The sequence below is a fragment of the Tyto alba genome, unplaced genomic scaffold, assembly GCF_018691265.1.
Source record: "Tyto alba isolate M040663 unplaced genomic scaffold, T.alba_DEE_v4.0 Super-Scaffold_13, whole genome shotgun sequence".
In the NCBI taxonomy this organism is placed as follows: Eukaryota; Metazoa; Chordata; class Aves; order Strigiformes; family Tytonidae; genus Tyto; species Tyto alba.
Genome location: NW_024881275.1, coordinates 11,585,370 through 11,602,865, shown reverse-complemented (window position 1 = coordinate 11,602,865; position 17,496 = coordinate 11,585,370). Strand labels below are relative to the sequence as shown.

General features: G+C 45.4%; 1 protein-coding gene across 3 annotated transcripts; it reads left to right on the top strand.

Moving 5' to 3' along the window:
* The first annotated feature begins 1,437 nt into the window (after window positions 1-1,437).
* On the top strand, window positions 1,438-7,994 carry LOC116958855 (hydroxysteroid dehydrogenase-like protein 2). Of its 3 annotated transcripts, XM_042788010.1 has the most exons (6): window positions 1,444-1,739; window positions 2,488-2,588; window positions 3,729-3,926; window positions 4,854-4,982; window positions 7,360-7,435; window positions 7,693-7,994. In XM_042788010.1, exons 3-6 carry the CDS (start codon window positions 3,872-3,874, stop codon window positions 7,718-7,720), a joined length of 288 nt encoding a protein of 95 aa, XP_042643944.1. In that variant the 5' UTR covers window positions 1,444-1,739; window positions 2,488-2,588; window positions 3,729-3,871; the 3' UTR covers window positions 7,721-7,994. The 3 variants fall into 3 exon arrangements, 2 of the variants coding, with proteins under 2 accessions (XP_042643944.1, XP_042643943.1); XR_006164871.1 differs by lacking the exon at window positions 7,360-7,435 and having other exon boundaries at window positions 1,438-1,739; window positions 7,693-7,992; XM_042788009.1 differs by lacking the exons at window positions 1,444-1,739; window positions 7,360-7,435; window positions 7,693-7,994 and having other exon boundaries at window positions 4,854-5,518.
* Window positions 7,995-17,496: the final 9,502 nt, after the last annotated feature.

The following is a 17,496-nucleotide window of genomic DNA, read 5'->3' as shown; positions in this document are numbered from 1 at the left end:
TCTGGAGGATCAGGCAGGGCTATTGAGGTGTCGGAGTACACCCTTTTCCTGAACAGGAAGCCTTTTTATTTTGAAAAACTAAGGACTAAAGTAGCTATCGGGAACAACACTCACCTGCAGCACAGCATGGGTGTTGTTTTCAATGCTGCAGTTCAAGCCTCTTGGCCTGATGGAGGCTCTGGCCTCCTCCTGCCCGCCTGTCGCTGCCCTTGGCTGATCTTCCACCAGCTTCCACCTTTGTCTTGACTTTCCCCCCTTCAGCCGCCACGCAGAGATCCCGCACAACACCCTGACAGGGACTGGGGCTGCCCGGTGAGCCGGTGCCAGGAGAGGAAATCGCCCGGTGGGGCCGAGCCCACCGTAAGAATTGAGGCGGACGGTTTTACTGACTCCCTCGGAAGTCAAATCGAGCCCTAAGCAGATGTGCTGGTCCTTGCGCGTTGACATAATGACGGTGGATGTTTCCCTGTCACTGCAGTTCCCATTGCCACGGAGCTGTTCCCGTACGAACGACGCCTGACCAAGCCGAAGGGGCCAAGGGCTGGCTGAACGCCTGGCAACTGGAACGTCCCTCGTGCCGCTTGCTTTCCCAAGGTTGGCATCCTGCACAGATGGAAGCCAGCCTGCTTTGCAGAGAAGGTCCTCAGGCACGACTGTCCTTCAGCCTCTCTCGGGCCACTCAGCCCAAGTGAGGAGGAACGCAGGGCTTGACTGGAGCAGCTCCGTGCCGGGGCCGACAGGCTCGTGCCTGCAGTGAGCGCCGCGCAAGTGAGCCGTCGCGCCTGCGAAGGGAGCTGCTGCTTTGGGCCAGGCACAGAAGTACCTGCAGGAGAAGCCCCTGGGCGTCACGTTCAGCCTCCTTCCCCTCAAGCGTTTTTTTTTGCCTCCAGTGTTTAGTAGGGCAAATGGATTGAGGAGGCTTTTTTTACCCCGGGAGGGGCAGTTTACCTCCCGGGAGTTGTTTCCTCGTGGGAAGCGGAGCACGTTTGAAAAGGCGCGGCAGAAGCTGGAAGGCTCGCGCGTTGGCCGTCCGCAGTTTTGCTGGTGCCTGCGCATTAGCCCCACATCTCGCCCCTCGCTCCAGGCGATGCGCGGTGGGGGGGGCACGGGTTTACCGTGGGCTGTGCACCCCTGCGTCCGCGGTCCTGCGGTGGGGGAGGCACCCCCCAAACTGCCCTTCCCTCCGGCGGTGCAGCTTTCACCCTGGCGCAGAGCTAGTCCCTGGCCCCCAGGGCTGCTCGCAGGAGAACGTGGGGCGCCCTTCTCTTTCGAAACCGACTTCTGTAGCTTTGTGGGGTCAGGTACTTTGCCTCTCAGCCTGCTGAGTTACGCGGGCGCTGCCGTAGCACCGCAGCAACACCCCCCCGGCTGCCACTGCTCCCCCCACCCCTGGGGACGCTCTCCGGGCTGGTGCCCCGCTCCGACAGCCGGTTCATTCCCCAGCCGTCGCCCGGCGCTGACCGGGGCTCACCCGAGGAGGTGATGAGGAAAATGCAGCCATTCCGAAGGAGGTAGCAAGAGCGGTGCTAGTGAGCGATGTCAGCTGGGCCCTGAGTGTCCGCAGGACAGCGAGAAGATCTTCTGGGACAGCGATGGGCTCTGAAAACACCGTGTCTGCTCCGCCTGACAATCCCAACAAACTTCCTTTTGCCCTTCCAGCCTCCTGTGTATTTGAGTGGCATTTGGCATTGTACCATCCCACGAGTCTAAAGTACTGTTTTCAATGAATGAAGAAATAGGTAGGAACATCCCATTTTTCAGGTGGAAAGTGAGGCCAGCAAAGGAAAACCACTTGTCTAAGATCACCCAGCATGCCAGGGGCATCACTGATATTTCAGTCCCATGGCCTGTAGGATATTGTTTCCTTCACCTGTTCGCTGTTAACAAAGTACATCCTAATGAGCAATGCTGTGATTTCAACATATTAAGAAGATGATTTTCAGCAGAACAATCACTATATTTAAAACATTCCCCCTTAAACACACTGTGGTTTGACTGGAATATTAAAAAATATTTATATACTTAACAATAAAGGTTAGGAACGTTTCTGGGCACCCTGCTACTAGAAGCAATTCCTGATTTTGACTCAGATTTTAACAATTTCTTAGAAATAAATGAGGAGAGCAGAGGATAAGTGTGTAGAGGAGAGTTGAGGTATGTTTTTGTGTTTGTTTTTATTTCTTAATAACAATTAAATATTTATGTTAATTGATAATAAACTAAATTTATTTAAATTCCACAACTCAAAACTAGTTTTTTTGTTGCTCAGAAACAATGTATATATTACTACATACCAGCTAATGACATGGTTTCTTGTCTTCAAATGTTTTTCACTGCAACTTTAAAAGTCTTCTTGTTTTGGTGGTAGCAGTGAAGATAGAAATATGTGGTAGGGAAAGCACTGGGTGTACAAGTTGACCATTTCTGGTGATAATGAATGCCATCTGTATTTCAAGTTGTTTGTTTGCTTGTTTGTTTTTTCTCCAGAGAACTTGGACTCCATTCAACCCATTTGACAAAACCCCTCTTCTTATTTGGAGGGTATGATTTATGGAAGTGAATGTGGAACCTCTCTGCTTAAAACTAGGGTAAGAATGTTAGCTCCTGCAGGACTTTGAAACTTACATGGGTTATAATCAGTGCCTTATTTTGAAGAATCCTTTTTTATACTGAAGGTCACAGGAATTTATTGCAGGAAAAATAAATTGAATGACAAATGGCACATTTTGCAGGAGTATCAAATGATCTGTCCTGATAAATTTGTAGAAAAACCAGTCACTGCTGTTTCCTAGATGAAATTTGCATAATTTACAGTCTCTTAGATGAAATGCAGAACTCTATTTTAAGAAAAGCATCAGGTTTGCTTTTTCAGAATTATAGTGTGCCAAGTTGGAGGACAAATAAGAATGCTGAACAGGCTTCCTAGGAATGCCACAGTATGGATAGGAGAAGGGCAAAGGAGGCAAAGTTTGAGCAGAGTCCTTTTCCTTTGAAAACGGTGTTTGAGCAATCCCACTAGTGCTGTTCTGCCGCGGATGGATGTTGTTAGTTGCCTGGGCCTGAGGACACCAGTTATTTAATAGGGACTCCCAGTAGAGTCCTAAGTATTCGATAGTTAAGACACCTAAGAGACTTGCCACAACATTTTCAGAGGCTGTTCAACCTGACCAGCCTTGAAAATTGCAATTGCTGTACTTTAACGGTAGAGGTGCATGTTAACTGCGGTGTAGTAAAACACTGATTAAAGCAGTGAAGTGGTTTGCAGTTTAGAAGCCTTTGCAGGGGAAGTAATGAAAGCATCCGTGTTTAGCAAGATGGACAAGATAGAAGTATTGTAAGGTTAAAGTGTTGTTTAATAAAAACACCAATTTTTTTATTTTGTGAGTGCTGCTAGGGGTGTATAGATCGCGTTAGAAAACAATGTGCTGTGTAAGCCTTTGTAGTGAACTGTGAATGGTCAGAATTAGAATTCTTCTGTGGTTTTATTTTCACTTCTCTTTTGGTGTTTTAGGAAGTGAAATATATTGCAGAATTACCTTTAGTGCTGTACACCTGTTCAGATTCCCAGGTGCAAAAAATGTCCTTTATCAACATTGATACCGAAAGGGGAGAATATTAGCTTTCCCTACTGTGAAGCTTCAGTCTTTTCAGAGTTGTCTACACATGTTTCTACATGCAAATTTAAAGCATTTTGCAGTTGGAAGGCATACACAATCTCTTTCTTGTAGGTGCTTCCCAGGCATTCAAAGGGGAGAAGAAATCAAGCGGCACCCAGCATAAGGGACCAGATGGAGCTGAGGCTGTCACAGGATCTGCTCCAGCCACGCCACTGAGTCCTGTTGCAGAAACGTTCAGAGTTATTCAGGGGGCCATGAGTGAGGAGTATGTGAGAACTACTCAGGGTGTCTTTCAGTTTGAATTATCCGGTAAGACCACGTCTTGGAACACCTTCAGACGCTCACGCTCCCAGCCCAAGGCACTGGGTGTTTTCAGAGAGAAACAGTCACCTTTCCGAGCGGACCCCGAGCCAGGCCGCCTTCTGTTGTGTCCTGTCCTGTGTGACGCTCCTTCTCGGGCCAGGGCCAGGGCCAGGGCCAGGGCCAGGGCCAGCGCCAGGGCCAGCGCCAGGGCCAGGGCCAGGGCCAGGGCCAGGGCCAGCGCCAGGACCAGGGCCAGGGCCAGGTCCAGCGCCAGGGCCAGGGCCAGCGCCAGGGCCAGGGCCAGCGCCAGGGCCAGCGCCAGGGCCAGGGCCACGGCCAGGGCCAGCGCCAGGGCCAGGGCCAGGGCCAGCGCCAGGGCCAGGGCCAGCGCCAGGGCCAGGGCCAGCGCCAGGGCCAGGACCAGCGCCAGGGCCAGGGCCAGCGCCAGGGCCAGGGCCAGGGCCAGGGCCAGCGCCAGGGCCAGGGCCAGGGCCACGGCCAGGGCCAGCGCCAGGGCCAGGGCCAGGGCCAGGGCCAGCACTAGCCCGCGTGGGAGGCTGCTGTGGCCGGTGCGGCGCACGGGCAGGGTTTGCCAGCCTGCAGGCCCTGCGGCCCAGGGAGAGCGTGAGGCCGGGCAGGGCTGCTCGCGGGGTCGCCTTGAAAGCGGCCGCTGCCACCAGGCCTGTTGGCAGAGTGCCGCCCCGGGCTCTGCTGCCCGTGTCCCCGGCACGTGGTGCCCCGGGGCGCCTGCCCGAGGCTGGCTCTGCCCACCCCCAGAACGGGGGGCCGGGGGTAGCTGCTCGCAGAGCACCGGCAGCGCGTGTGGGATCCGGTCGCAGCTCCCGACGGACGCGGCAGCAGCCGCCTGGCAGGGGGAACGGGGAGGGCACAGCGCTCTTTGCCGCCCCGTCACCTCTTCCGTTGTCTGTTCAGGTGACGAAGGAGGCACTTGGTACATTGACCTGAAAACCAAGGGTGGGAGCGCTGGTTTCGGAAAGCCTCCTGTGGCGGCTGATGTGGTTATGAGCATGTCGAGTGCCGACTTTGTGAAGATGTTCACAGGTGAGTGGCAGAGGCATTTGCCAGGGCAGAGGCGGGCAGCGGTGCCAGGAATCCTCCTGCTGCTGCTGCTGCTGGGCGAACAGCCAGCCTCCTCGCTTCTTGGTGACCCTGGGGTGGAGGAGCTTTGGGCGTTTTGTGGCTCGAGTGAAAGTGTAGGATGGAACGCCTTGGATTTTGCTGAACTGTTCCCTGAACAGGAAGAGCACAAAGGCTCATGCTGCTTTTATTCACTACGTGTTGAGATTCTAGCAGCAAGCACAGCTTTGGAAAGAATCCAATCAATCTGTTGCACTTCTGTTCCGCACATCTAATCTGTGTTTCCTAAATGTGCACTGCTTTTACAGCAGAACTTGCTAGGCAAGTAATCTGTTTTGCTTCTTTTCCTCTGAGATACCTGGGTTATATGGTCTTCTCTCAGTCAAAATTAGTCATAACCTAATAATTTCATTAAGTAACGGGTTAGAATCATAGAGTGGTTTGGGTTGGAAGAGACCTTAAAGATCACCTAGTTTCAACCCGCCCCTGCCCCAGGCAGGGCCCCCTTCCCCCAGCCCAGGGTGCTCCCAGCCCCGTCCAACCTGGCCTTGAACCCTTCCAGGGAGGGGGCACCCACAGCTGCTCTGGGCACCCTGGGCCAGCGCCTCACCCCCCGCACAGGGAAGAACTTCTTTATATCTAATCTAAATCTACTCTCTGCCAGTTTAAAACCATTACCCCTCATCCTATTGCTACAATCCCTGAGAAAGAGTGCCTCCCCATCTTTCCCGTAGCCCCCTTTAAGTACTGCAAGGCTTCTATAGGTTCTCCCTGGAGCCTTCTCTTCTCTAGGCTGGTGTACAACATCTGATGCAATCTGGCCCTCTTATTGTTTTTTTTTCTAGTTCCAGAAAAGGTTTTTACTGGTGAAGTATTTGTTGCAGAAGAGGCAGTGTCACAACTGTCGTAATGTTAAATTGCTGCACTGCTTTATAAGTATGATTTCCACATTTATCATTCAAGAGTTCTGAACCTTCTTTAGCTAAACTTCAAAATGGAGTCAGAAAAGAATAATTAATCATGACAAAATAACTTGTCCATTAAGTAAGTTAATCACTATCATCAAGTCCTCAAAAAATACCTTTAAAAATGGACTGGAAAAGCAAACTCTATTTCAATTAATCAGCCTCCTCCTTTTCAGCAAAGTACTTCAATATTGTGATATATTTATAGATATATAGATACATAGAAATACTTTGTTAGGCTGAGATATTTGTAGGGTATGAGATTTAATTGCAAGTCTGATTTAGAATTTTTACCATGTGGATAAAAAACAAAGTATATACCTAAGAGGAATTTCTAAAGAAAATTAAGGTCTTACTCTATCGTTATTACTGTTTCCTGCACACAGCCTGTATCCAGTTCCTTTTCATTTTCTGATGATTCTACTTCTTTTTAGATAAGCTGAAGCCAATCATGGCTTTCATGTCAGAAAAATTAAGTGTTAAAAGTTACATGCTGCTAGCAATTAGTCTGGAAAAGATGCTGCCACAATTAATTGTGGAATGCTATCAGAACACTGGCCTTTAATATATAACTACAATGCTGTTTTAAAATACTAGTTCTCATATTCTTTGATGCAGTATAAGTATCAATAAAATCTGTAACTGTTAGAGAAGATACAACTCAGTCTGATTGTAATGCCTAACAACGAATAAATTTTTCTTAATAACTTGCTGTAATGAATAAAAGAAAAATGATGTCCCACATTTCTGTTGTTTTAAGGATCATTTTTTTTTTCACTTTTTACTATGATTGCAAACTGTTCTTTGTTACTGCAAGATACAGACCTAAGAGAACTTTATTTCTTATAATGTTATCTTGTCTTTGAATTACCCGATGTCTAATGAGATGTGAGTTCTGATCTCAGGATTACGGCATGCACAATGTGTTTCATGTGTACTGTAAGGGTTGACCTCAGCACTAACTTTACTTCTGACTGGGAAACAAACAGCAGTTTTCTCTCCTGTACTGGCTTCACAAAGCTTGTAGGAACTGACCATGTCTATCAGATGTTATTAAAAAAGGCTGATGATCTCAAGCTATTGTAAAACACAATGTATGTACCTGTGTCCAAAATATGGTCACATAAATATTATTTCTTTAGGGAGCCACCTTAAAATATGAAACATCTGTGAAAGCTATGTTTTTCAAGTGAACATACCTATTCAAAGTACATTTCCAAACACTGTCCTGTAACACTACAAGATCCGAAGAAGATCAAACAACTTGGGTATTGGGAACAAGGTTGTTTAATTTCATACCTATTTCATCATCAACCCTATGCCTTTGCAGTTTTCCCTTCTGTGCAACTTTTCTGCCAAAGCATTTTGTTTTGCAGGATTTCAGGAGTGGAAGGGAGAGGTGTGCAGCATCCAGTTCAATATTAACTACATCCTGGAACCTGAAGACAGAATGTACTTATTTGTTTCTCTGCCTGTATCTATAGTTAACGGTGTGTGTGTTTCTTGTGTAGACAGTAATACAGTAATACTGCTCTATCACAAAATGGTCGATAGCTGTGAATGTCATTTGGTGATGGACTGTCACACATGTGTGATACTAGAGAACGTTGTCACCTTTAGAAGAAAAGTGCTTTTGTTGGATGGGGATCCAGAACAGCACAAGCTGTCTCCAGCTGACCACTGTGTTTCTTCTCTCTCTAATACACCAGGAGCATTGCTTGCATGATGGAAGAGTGAGAACCCACCATGCTGCCCTGGGGGATACTGATTGCTGCCAGCAGCCAGACCAGGGCTGTGCCTGACCACCGATGTGGCTGTATGAATAACTGATCATGCCAGGGAGAGAAGGGTAGGAACTATCACATCCCACACTTTGATTGGTGTAAGCAGTTATGGATTCACACCCAACAGGACAAGCAATTCACTAGCAAGAAAAAGGAAAACTAGAAAACTTGGACCTAATTTTCAATTAAAAGTATTTCTACTATTCTACATGACCCAGGATGAGTGTGAGTCCTGCAGGCAGCATCATGAGCACGTGGGTAGGTCCCACTGCCTTCTCCTCAGAGTCCTTGGGATAAATAGGGTGGTGGCTATGCCATGGGGTGGGTACTGTGGGACCTGGTGATGCTTAGTATTAGGGATATTTGATTCTTGCATTCTGAATGTTCGTATTATGCCATTCCTGGAGTCTCCACTGTGAACAGACATGGCTGAAAAACATGCCGGTCTGCTGTGCACCGTTAGGATGAGACCTACAGTGGGTGCTTAATGGAGGAATTACTGCAAGTATTTGCAGTCTGCAGAGGATTTTTACATAAGGGCACAGAAATGTGTTGGGTTTTGATCTGTTGTTCAGTTCAGAGATGTTGAGGCTCATAAAAATGAAGCAACTAAACAAACAGTGACTGTTATGCTACTGCGAGTAACTGTAAAGCTACAGGTCTCTGGGTGACAGCTCCAACTGATAAGAAAACAGCTCTAAGGCCGATGTAAAACACAGACCCTATACACATGCTGCTGGCAGCGGCGAACAGGACTAACGGCTCATCATACTGTGAAGAAATGTATGCTCATGCCTCATGTGCCCAAGGGCTCTGCCTCGTTGTCTTCCCTCTCACCTCTTCAGTAGCTTCAGCCCCTCCACTTGTGTGTTTTCCCCCGTTTTGAGTGGAGCTGGGAAGGATCTGGTGCCAGCAGTGGGAGTACCCAGCACAGGAGAGTGGGGCTGGGCTCAGGGGCCCCAGCAGAACCGGGGGGCAGTTCCCCCCCAGACCCTGGGCACCGCAGCGTGCCCTTGTGCTGCCAGGCCCGCCACAGGCTTCCTGAAGGGTGAGGCTTGCTAACATGCATCAATCCCTTTTTCTGTGCTTAATAGGGTTCAAAAGCAGGAAAGAATGGGATAGGCAGGTTTGCAGCAACAGCAGAATCTGCATCTGTGCCCCGCAGCCTCTCACCTCTCTTCCCTCCCCTCTGGTACAAAGTCCCTGCTGCAGAGGAGTGAGGGTGTACTTCTCTGTGACACAGCACCCAGACTTGTCATACTTATTTGTCCCACCAAAACAATCAGTGAGAGCATAACACTGTTGTCATGGAGAGACTTGGTTTAGAAGAACATTAGGCTGAATGCTTAAAACTTCAACAAAAATTAAAACCACTGCATGTCAGTCCTTATAATGGAGTGTTGCTTCATCATAGTTCTGTGTATAATTCTATCCAAGATGTTGCTTTATATAGCAAAGTTAAGCAATAACTATCTGAATATAACTAAGTTATAGATTATAGAATCGGTATTTTTTACTGGGGTGTAGCTGTTCCTCTGTAGCTCTGCTTCCCACCATTCCCATCGGGGGCTGATGATGAAGGAAGAGGAGGGGACCTTGCCAGCTGTATGGGGACAGTGTCATCACACCTCTTGAGACAGATTTATCTCCACAGAGTTTTATCCGTGGGGTCCACACATCAACTTGAAGTTACCATAGGGTAAAATGAATGAGAAGAGAAGGAAGGGGGAAACTGTCCAGTGGCCAACCAAGAAGCAAAGCCATGGGGCCCTCAGAAAAGTCTCCTTCCCAGTGTCAGCAAGTGGCGAGGATGACAAAGATGGCTAACTATTCTTGTCCAGCTTTTTCCTCTGTTAGCTCTGTGCTTGGCATTAGGACCCAGCCAAACTCCCTCTTTGTTGTTCTTGTGTATGATGCTGTCAGGATGACATTTCATCAGTCACAGGTGGTAAATGCAGTCACTCCACTTTGTGCATCTTTATGGCTGGTAACGCTCACGAGATATTTACATGACTGCTACCTACTTTTCTATTTGCTAACTCTTGTTTTTCCCCTAATGTAAACTAAAGTTACAAAACAAGTAGGAAGCACAAGGGTAAGAAAGGGAGGATTCTCGGACTGTTAGCAATTGTTTTCCATGAGAACCTATTATGATACAGAGATTTGCAGGTGGAAGACCATGAGGATAACAGCACAAAGGCAACAGCATAGGAAAGAGAAGGGAAAAAATCTGATACAGCAGCTTAGGTGGAAGGCTGCAGAGCTGCAGGTGAAAGGCTGGCCACAGATATGCGGGCAGAAGGCCCTTTGCATTGCAAAGGTGAAGGCGCTTCTGCATGCTTATGTGCAGCGGTTGAAGTGTCTGGCATTTGTTGTTCAGTGCTAAAAGAGGGCTTATACAATTAAACTGTGATCGCAAGATTGGACTTGGAGGCTTGCACATTAGAACTTCATAACCAAGGAAGCAGGGAAGTGCACACACAGTTTCTGCATGGTGTGGTTAAGCTCAAACTCTATGGTTAAGCTCAGTCTCTATGCAAGAAAGAAAAAGTGAGTTCTATTGAATTTCTTAAATGTGAACTGTAATTTTAAGCTTGTTTCCCTGTTCTTACTTTCTCCCATTGATAGGAACCACATGGCATTGTTAGCGGTCGCAATCGCGAAAGAACTTATCTACACCCAGCAGATAAGCAGGCACTTCTTTATTCCAGCGCTGGGGAACACGGGGGATAACTCCGCCAAAGACGTGTTCAGCGACAGGTACAAAGCACCACATATTTATACACTTCTTCAGCAGAGTCATAGTTACATAAGATCAATAAATTCATAACGTTTAAGTTGACCTTAATAATGATTGGCTTTCAGTTACCTCACCTGACCTATATTCCTATTCTACAGAAATCATTGGTCATCTTTACTGATTGATTTAAATAGAATGGGGGGAGGGCAATGATTAGCATATTCATGTTATTTCCTGGAAATCATTATCATATGCAAAGGTCCCTAACGCATGTGTGGTTATACTGGACGGGGGTCTCTGGTGGTCGTCGATAGTCTTCCTCACTGTGTCGGCTGATTGAACTCCATCCCTGCGCATGCTCACTCCACCTTTGGTTAATGCTCACCTCTCCCTTGGCCGATCTTCCCAACCAAACCAGTTTTCCTCCGGTACCTATTGTTTCAAGTCAAGATCCATAACCAGTACCTATTGTGTTAATTCAGAGTCCATAACAATTGTTACAGTGTTCAAGGCACACAGCATACTAGTTGCTTAATCCTAAGGGCCTTAGTGTACTTTATATTCTCATAGCTACTGTAGCTTCATGTTAAATCAAAATCATACTTTTAAACTAAAATCAAAATAATATTCTAGGATCCAAACTGTTTTATTAAGGTAACTGCAACGTTTCCCCCCTTTGAAAGTATTGATAATCATACTCAATACTTTCACATATTCAAATTGTAGTCTCATTAAATGCCAAATGGTCATATGATGGTGTATCTTTTAATGTCTTATCTCGTTGTCTTGCTTCTGCTTGTATAATAATTCGATTAAACTCTGCTTTAAGGGTCAACTTTAACACTTCTACCATCATAGACTATAAAATTTACAGAAAACCAAAATTCAGATACTTAATCATGCTTCAGAGTCAATTTTAACATTTCCAGCCGTCCAAAAAAGGTATCTACCCCAACCAGAACATACCGATATCCTTTACATTTGGGTAATTTTGTAAAATCAATTTGCCAATAGTCACCAGGTTCTACTCCTACTTTCAGTTTGCCCATTTGAACTCTCTTCTGTACCACTGGATTATTCATTAAACATACATTGCATTTTTCAGCAACTGATTTAGCCATCTCTAACATCCTTACCGATACTGTGTGCCTCTTCAGGAATGTCACCAGGGCCTCTACACCCCAATGGCATTCCTGATGTTCTACTTGTAGTATTTCCCTCATAATTAATGGGGGCACAACCATCTGGCCTTCAGAGGTTGTCCACCATCCTTCTAAATTCTTCTTTGCATTTAAAAATTGAGCTAATTTCTCATCTTCCTTCAAATATTCTGGTGGTTCCTTTGGGAGAGTTACAGTTCTAGTAGCAATTATTGCCATTTGTAACATTCGCTGTTGAGCTGCTTCCTTGGCAGCTTGATCTGCTAACCTATTCCCTCCTACTAGTTTTGTATTTCCAGATTGATGTGCTTTACAGTGCATGATCGCTATTTGGGCCGGTTCCTGTACTGCCAATAACAACTGTAAGATTTCCTTCTGATGCTTAATATTTGCCCCCTGGGAGGACAATAGTCCTCGTTCTCTCCATAATGCTCCATGGACATGAACCACTCCAAAAGCATATTTTGAATCTGTCCAGATGTTCACTTTCTTTCCCTTACTTAATTCCAATGCTCGTGTTAAGGCAATTAATTCTGCTTTCTGTGCTGATGTAGTGTTGGGCAGTGCATTTGCCTCTACCACAGTACTTTCAGTTGTTACCACATATCCTGCGTAGCGAGTTCCATTCTGTACAAAGCTGCTGCCATCTGTAAACAGCTCCCATTCAGGATCTTCGAGAGGGACATCCTTCAAATCTTCTTGACGAGAGTATGTATGTTCAGTAGTCTTTATACAATCATGTTCAGGTTGTCCTTCCTCCTGTGAAGCACTCAGAAAAACTGCAGGATTTACAAGATTAGTTGTTTTCAGAATCACATCATCTTGCTCCGTAAGGATTAGCTGATATTTCATCATTCTGCTAGGGGACAGCCAACACCCCCCTTTTTGTTCCAGCACTGTAGCAACCATATGCGGAACATAGACCATGATGGTTCTTCCCAAGTTGAGATTTCTGGCTTCTTGTATCAATATTACTGTTGCCGGTACTGCCCGCAAGCAGGAAGGCCATCCTTTGCTCACTGTGTCCAGTTGTTTAGAAAAGTACCGACAGGTCTCTTCCAGCTTCCCATCCTCTGGGTCAGGACCCCCAGGGCAAGGTGCTGCCTTTCATGAGCAAACAACTGGAAATCTTTAGTTAAATCAGATAATCCTAGAGCTGGTGTTGCCATTAAAGCTTGCTTAAGCTTTTGAAAGGCCTCCTGTTGTTGTTGACCCCATATGAAAGGGGGTGGACTTTTGGGCCTCATATAATGGCTTGGCCAACAGACCATAATCCAGAATCCAAAGACGACACCACCCGGCCATTCCCAGGAAAGCTCTTAATTCATGTACAGTCCAAGGTTCCGGAATAGCACAGATTGCTTCCTTTCAATCAGTCCCCAATCTTCTTTGCCCCTTTGAAATTTCAAAGTCCAAATATATCACAGTTTGGCTTACTATTTGGGCTTACTTCTTAGACACCTTATACCCATTAAGTCCCCAAAAAAAAAATTTAAAAGTTCAATGGTTACCTGTATACAGGCTGTCTTTTCTTCTGTAGCTATTAAGATGTCACCCACGTACTGTAAGAGTAGATGTTCTCGTCGCGGAGTCACTGTCTTTTCATTTATCCATATCTCTAGTTGTTTGGCAAGTTGGCTACCGAAGATTGTTGGGCTGTTCTTAAATCCTTGGGGTAGTCATGTCCAGGTTAACTGTACTTTACACCCTGTTTGTGGGTTTTCCCACTCAAAAGCCAACAGTTTACGACTTTCCTGTTCCAGGGGTATGCAAAAGAAAGCATCTTTCAAATCAAGCACTGTAAACCACCGGTATTTTTCTTTAAGGGCTGTCAATAAGGTATACGGATACTACCAGGTGAATGTCTTTTACAATTTGATTTATAGCTCTCAAGTCCTGTACTAATCTATACTCACCTGTGGGCTTTCAGACTGGTAAAATAGGGGTATTATATTCTGACTCACATTCTTCTAAAATCTTACATTTCAAGAATTTGACAATCAGCCTTTTAATTCCCTGTTTTGCCTCAGGTTTAATTGGGTATTGTTTGATCCTAACTGGTTTCGCTCCTTCCTTTAATTCAGTTTTCACTGGTTGTGCCAATTTGGATTTTCCAGGGACATCAGTTTCCCACACCATGGGAACTACTGCATAACTCACTTCAGGGGGGATTTCTTGTATCTTTGGTTTTTCCTGTATCATCAGAATTTCCCCTGTTTTTGATTCTGGTATTTTTAACAACAATTCTCCATTTTCAAAAACTATTTGAGCTTTTAATTTGGATACCATATCTCTTCCCATTAAGGATACTGGACATTCTGGAATGTACAGAAATTCATGTGTTATGATTTTAGTTCCAAATTGTAAATTCAACGGTTGTAAGAATGGCCGGTTTTCCTCCTTCCCTGTGGCTCCCACAATATTTACCATGTTAGATCCTGTCATCCCCTTCTGTTTGTTCAGAACTGAGAACGTTGCTCCAATGTCCACCAAAAATGTAACCTCCTTCTCTCCCAGCTTAACTGTAACCAGAGGCTCAGCTGGGTTCACCTCCGGTCCCCATCAATCTGCATATTCTCCTATAATCATCACATTAGCTGCTGTTTGCTGACCATTTAATTTCCTTGGACAATCATTTTTCCAGTGCCCCTCCTTCTTACAAAAGGCACACTGATTTATTCCAAGAAGGGTTCTGTCAGTCAATCCTCCTCTTCCCCCTTGTATTCCTCCCCTTAAAGGACCTCTTGAGATCTGTAAAAACAATTGCAAAATTGTAGTGTGTGCCCTTCTCTTAAATCAGCACCCTGGGATGGTTGCCCAGTTGGATGCCTAGGTCCGGAGTCAGGTCCTCATTCAGAGAAAGGCAGTGGAATGGGGTGGGGAGTATATGGGAACTGCAGGAGTTATTGGGGCAGTAGGAGCAATATCTAATTCAGGACCTGTTTCTGTATATCCCCTTCCCTTCAGTGCCAAATGTTTAAAGCACGTTTTGGTGGAAGTACATGTGAGGCAACGTTCCTGAACCTTTTTATCCTTTACCATAAGAGACATCTCTTGATTAATCAGCCTACATTCTTTTTGCCACTCCGGTTTTTCTCGCAGATAAAAGAACAGATCTACCTACAGAACCTCATCCCATTTTTCTTCCCTTTTACAAAATAACATTAATTGCAAAATAGTATCATAACTTAAGGTCCCATTCAGGGGCTACATTTCTTCATCTTCTAATTTATACAATGGCCATTCATGATTACAAAATTCAGTAAGTTGACTTTTGCTTAATTCATCATGCACCTCTTTCCAGTGAGCTAAAAGGCAACCTAAGGGAGTGTTTCTTGGTATAGAACTCTTACTCCTTCTCCCTCCTTTAAACAGGTTTGAAAATTTAAATGCCATAGCAAACCGACAGTATACCTTCTTTTTTATTTTTTTCCGTTTTTGTTTGTTTGTTTGTTTGTTTGTTTTTGTTTTTGTTTTTGTTTTTCCTTTCTTTTTGCTTCGCTTATCTCCGGCTGCACCCCTCGCACGATAACAGAACCGCGGATCAAAGCTCCACACTCGCTTGGTGTGTAATTGCAGGTCTCAGTCACTCATTCACACATAAAACCTCAACAGTATTTCAACAGTGTTTCATTGTTTCCGGTGTTACCAGAGTTACAAAGTTACAAGATTCAGAAGCATAGAAACAAATTACAGAATACGAAAAATACAATTTCCTGTATCAAGACCAGAAAGTACCCATGTGAACACAGAAGTGTTCCTGACCAGATGGATACCAGTGAGGTGCTAGCAACCCCGGTATACGCTGTTCCACGCAAGATCCCACGTCTCATGATTTATGAACAGCCCAGACCCTCTTCTAATAATCCTTGCCTTATTCCTCGCAGTGACTCAATTGAGATAAGGAGTCCCTCTGGGAAAGTTCCTGGGAGCGCCAAAGAGAGTGCTATTCTCAAGGAGTCCCGCAGGCCCCGCTCCTTTAATTCCCTTCCACCACTGACACTGATGCCAGCCCCACGTAACTTTCGTATTCGCCTTAGGGGCGGCGCCGAGGCTTCCCCTGCTCGGGAATTCCCTAGCCCCAGCCACGCGGAACTTTCGCTCTGTCTGACAGGCAGGCTTTCCACAGATTCAGAAAGAAGTGCCTTACCTTCCCAGGGGACGTTGCGAGGAGCTTTATGGGTCGAGAACGATGGCACTCCCCGAGAATTCCTCGGTGCCGGCTGGAGTTTGATCAGAGCTCGATCCCGTCCAGTCTCACTCACAAGGTCCCATCTGGGTCGCCAAAACTGTTAGCGGTCACAATCGCGAAAGAACTTATCTACACCCAGCAGATAAGCAGGCACTTCTTTATTCCAGCGCTGGGGAACACGGGGGATAACTCCGCCAAAGACGTGTTCAGCGACAGGTACAAAGCACCACATATTTATACACTTCTTCAGCAGAGTCATAGTTACATAAGATCAATAAATTCATAACGTTTAAGTTGACCTTAATAATGATTGACTTTCAGTTACCTCACCTGACCTATATTCCTATTCTACAGAAATCATTGGTCATCTTTACCGATTGATTTAAATAGAATGGGGGGAGGGCAATGATTAGCATATTCATGTTATTTCCTGGAAATCATTATCATATGCAAATGTCCCTAACGCATGCATGGTTATGTTGGACAGGGGTCCTCTGGTGGCCGTCGATAGTCTTCATCACTGTGTGGGCTGATTGAACTCCATCCCTGCGCATGCTCACTCCATCTTTGGCTAATGCTCATTTCTCCTTTGGCCGATCTTCCCAACCAAACCAGTTTTCCTCCGGTATCTATTGTTTCAAGTCAAGATCCATAACCAGTACCTATTGTGTTAATTCAGAGTCCATAACGATTGTTATAGTGTTCAAGGCACACAGCATACTAGTTGCTTAATCCTAAGGGCCTTAGTGTACTTTATATTCTCATAGCTACTGTAGCTTCATGTTAAATCGAAATCATACTTTTAAACTAAAATCAAAATAATATTCTAGGATTCAAACTGTTTTATTAAGGTAACTGCAACAGCATGAGCATCAACTTTCAAAACATACCTTTCCGTCAATGGTTAAAGATTTACCAGCGTGGAGAATAACTACCATATCATTATCTTCAGTTGTAATCTTTGTCCTTATGTTGTGTGAGTATGTGTGAGATATGGTATTTGGAGAACACATAGCATAAAGCCAGTGTACAGAGTTCTGGATTTTTTTTCCTAGAAATATAATTCATACTCCTTAAAAAATATTTTGTCCAGAACAATGTTGTCAGTTATTTCTTTATAAGCTAACAGCTTACTATTTCTGCTAAACAATTAAATGTGATATAGGGGGAATTTTGTGATCCAGACTTTACTGTAAAAGCAGAGTGCCTGAAGTCACATCTATTCACTGAAACTCGGGTCTCTCAAACTTCCAAGCTTACCAGGCCAAAAGTTAAAGGAATAAAAGAATAATGTGGTTGCCTTACCCAAAACTCAGAGGAAACAAACACAGCTGGCTCACTTGGCTACCTTCTTTGCCAGAGGAATAAATGCTCCTGTGACATTGACAGTTGAACACATCCTAAGTAAATAATGCCTCATCTTCACGTTTACCACCTTGGCTGCTGTTATTTTATTTTCTTTGAAGAAAAGTAGAGTCCCCAAAGCCATGACATACAAAACACTGTTGTCAGCCCGTTACAGGTGGGCAACTGCACCAAAGGCTGGAAATGATCAGTCCCAGCACCAGTCCAGCTCTGTCATTGCAACACTCTTTCCCACCCTCCACCTTTTTGTGCTTGCACTGTGAGCTCTGTAA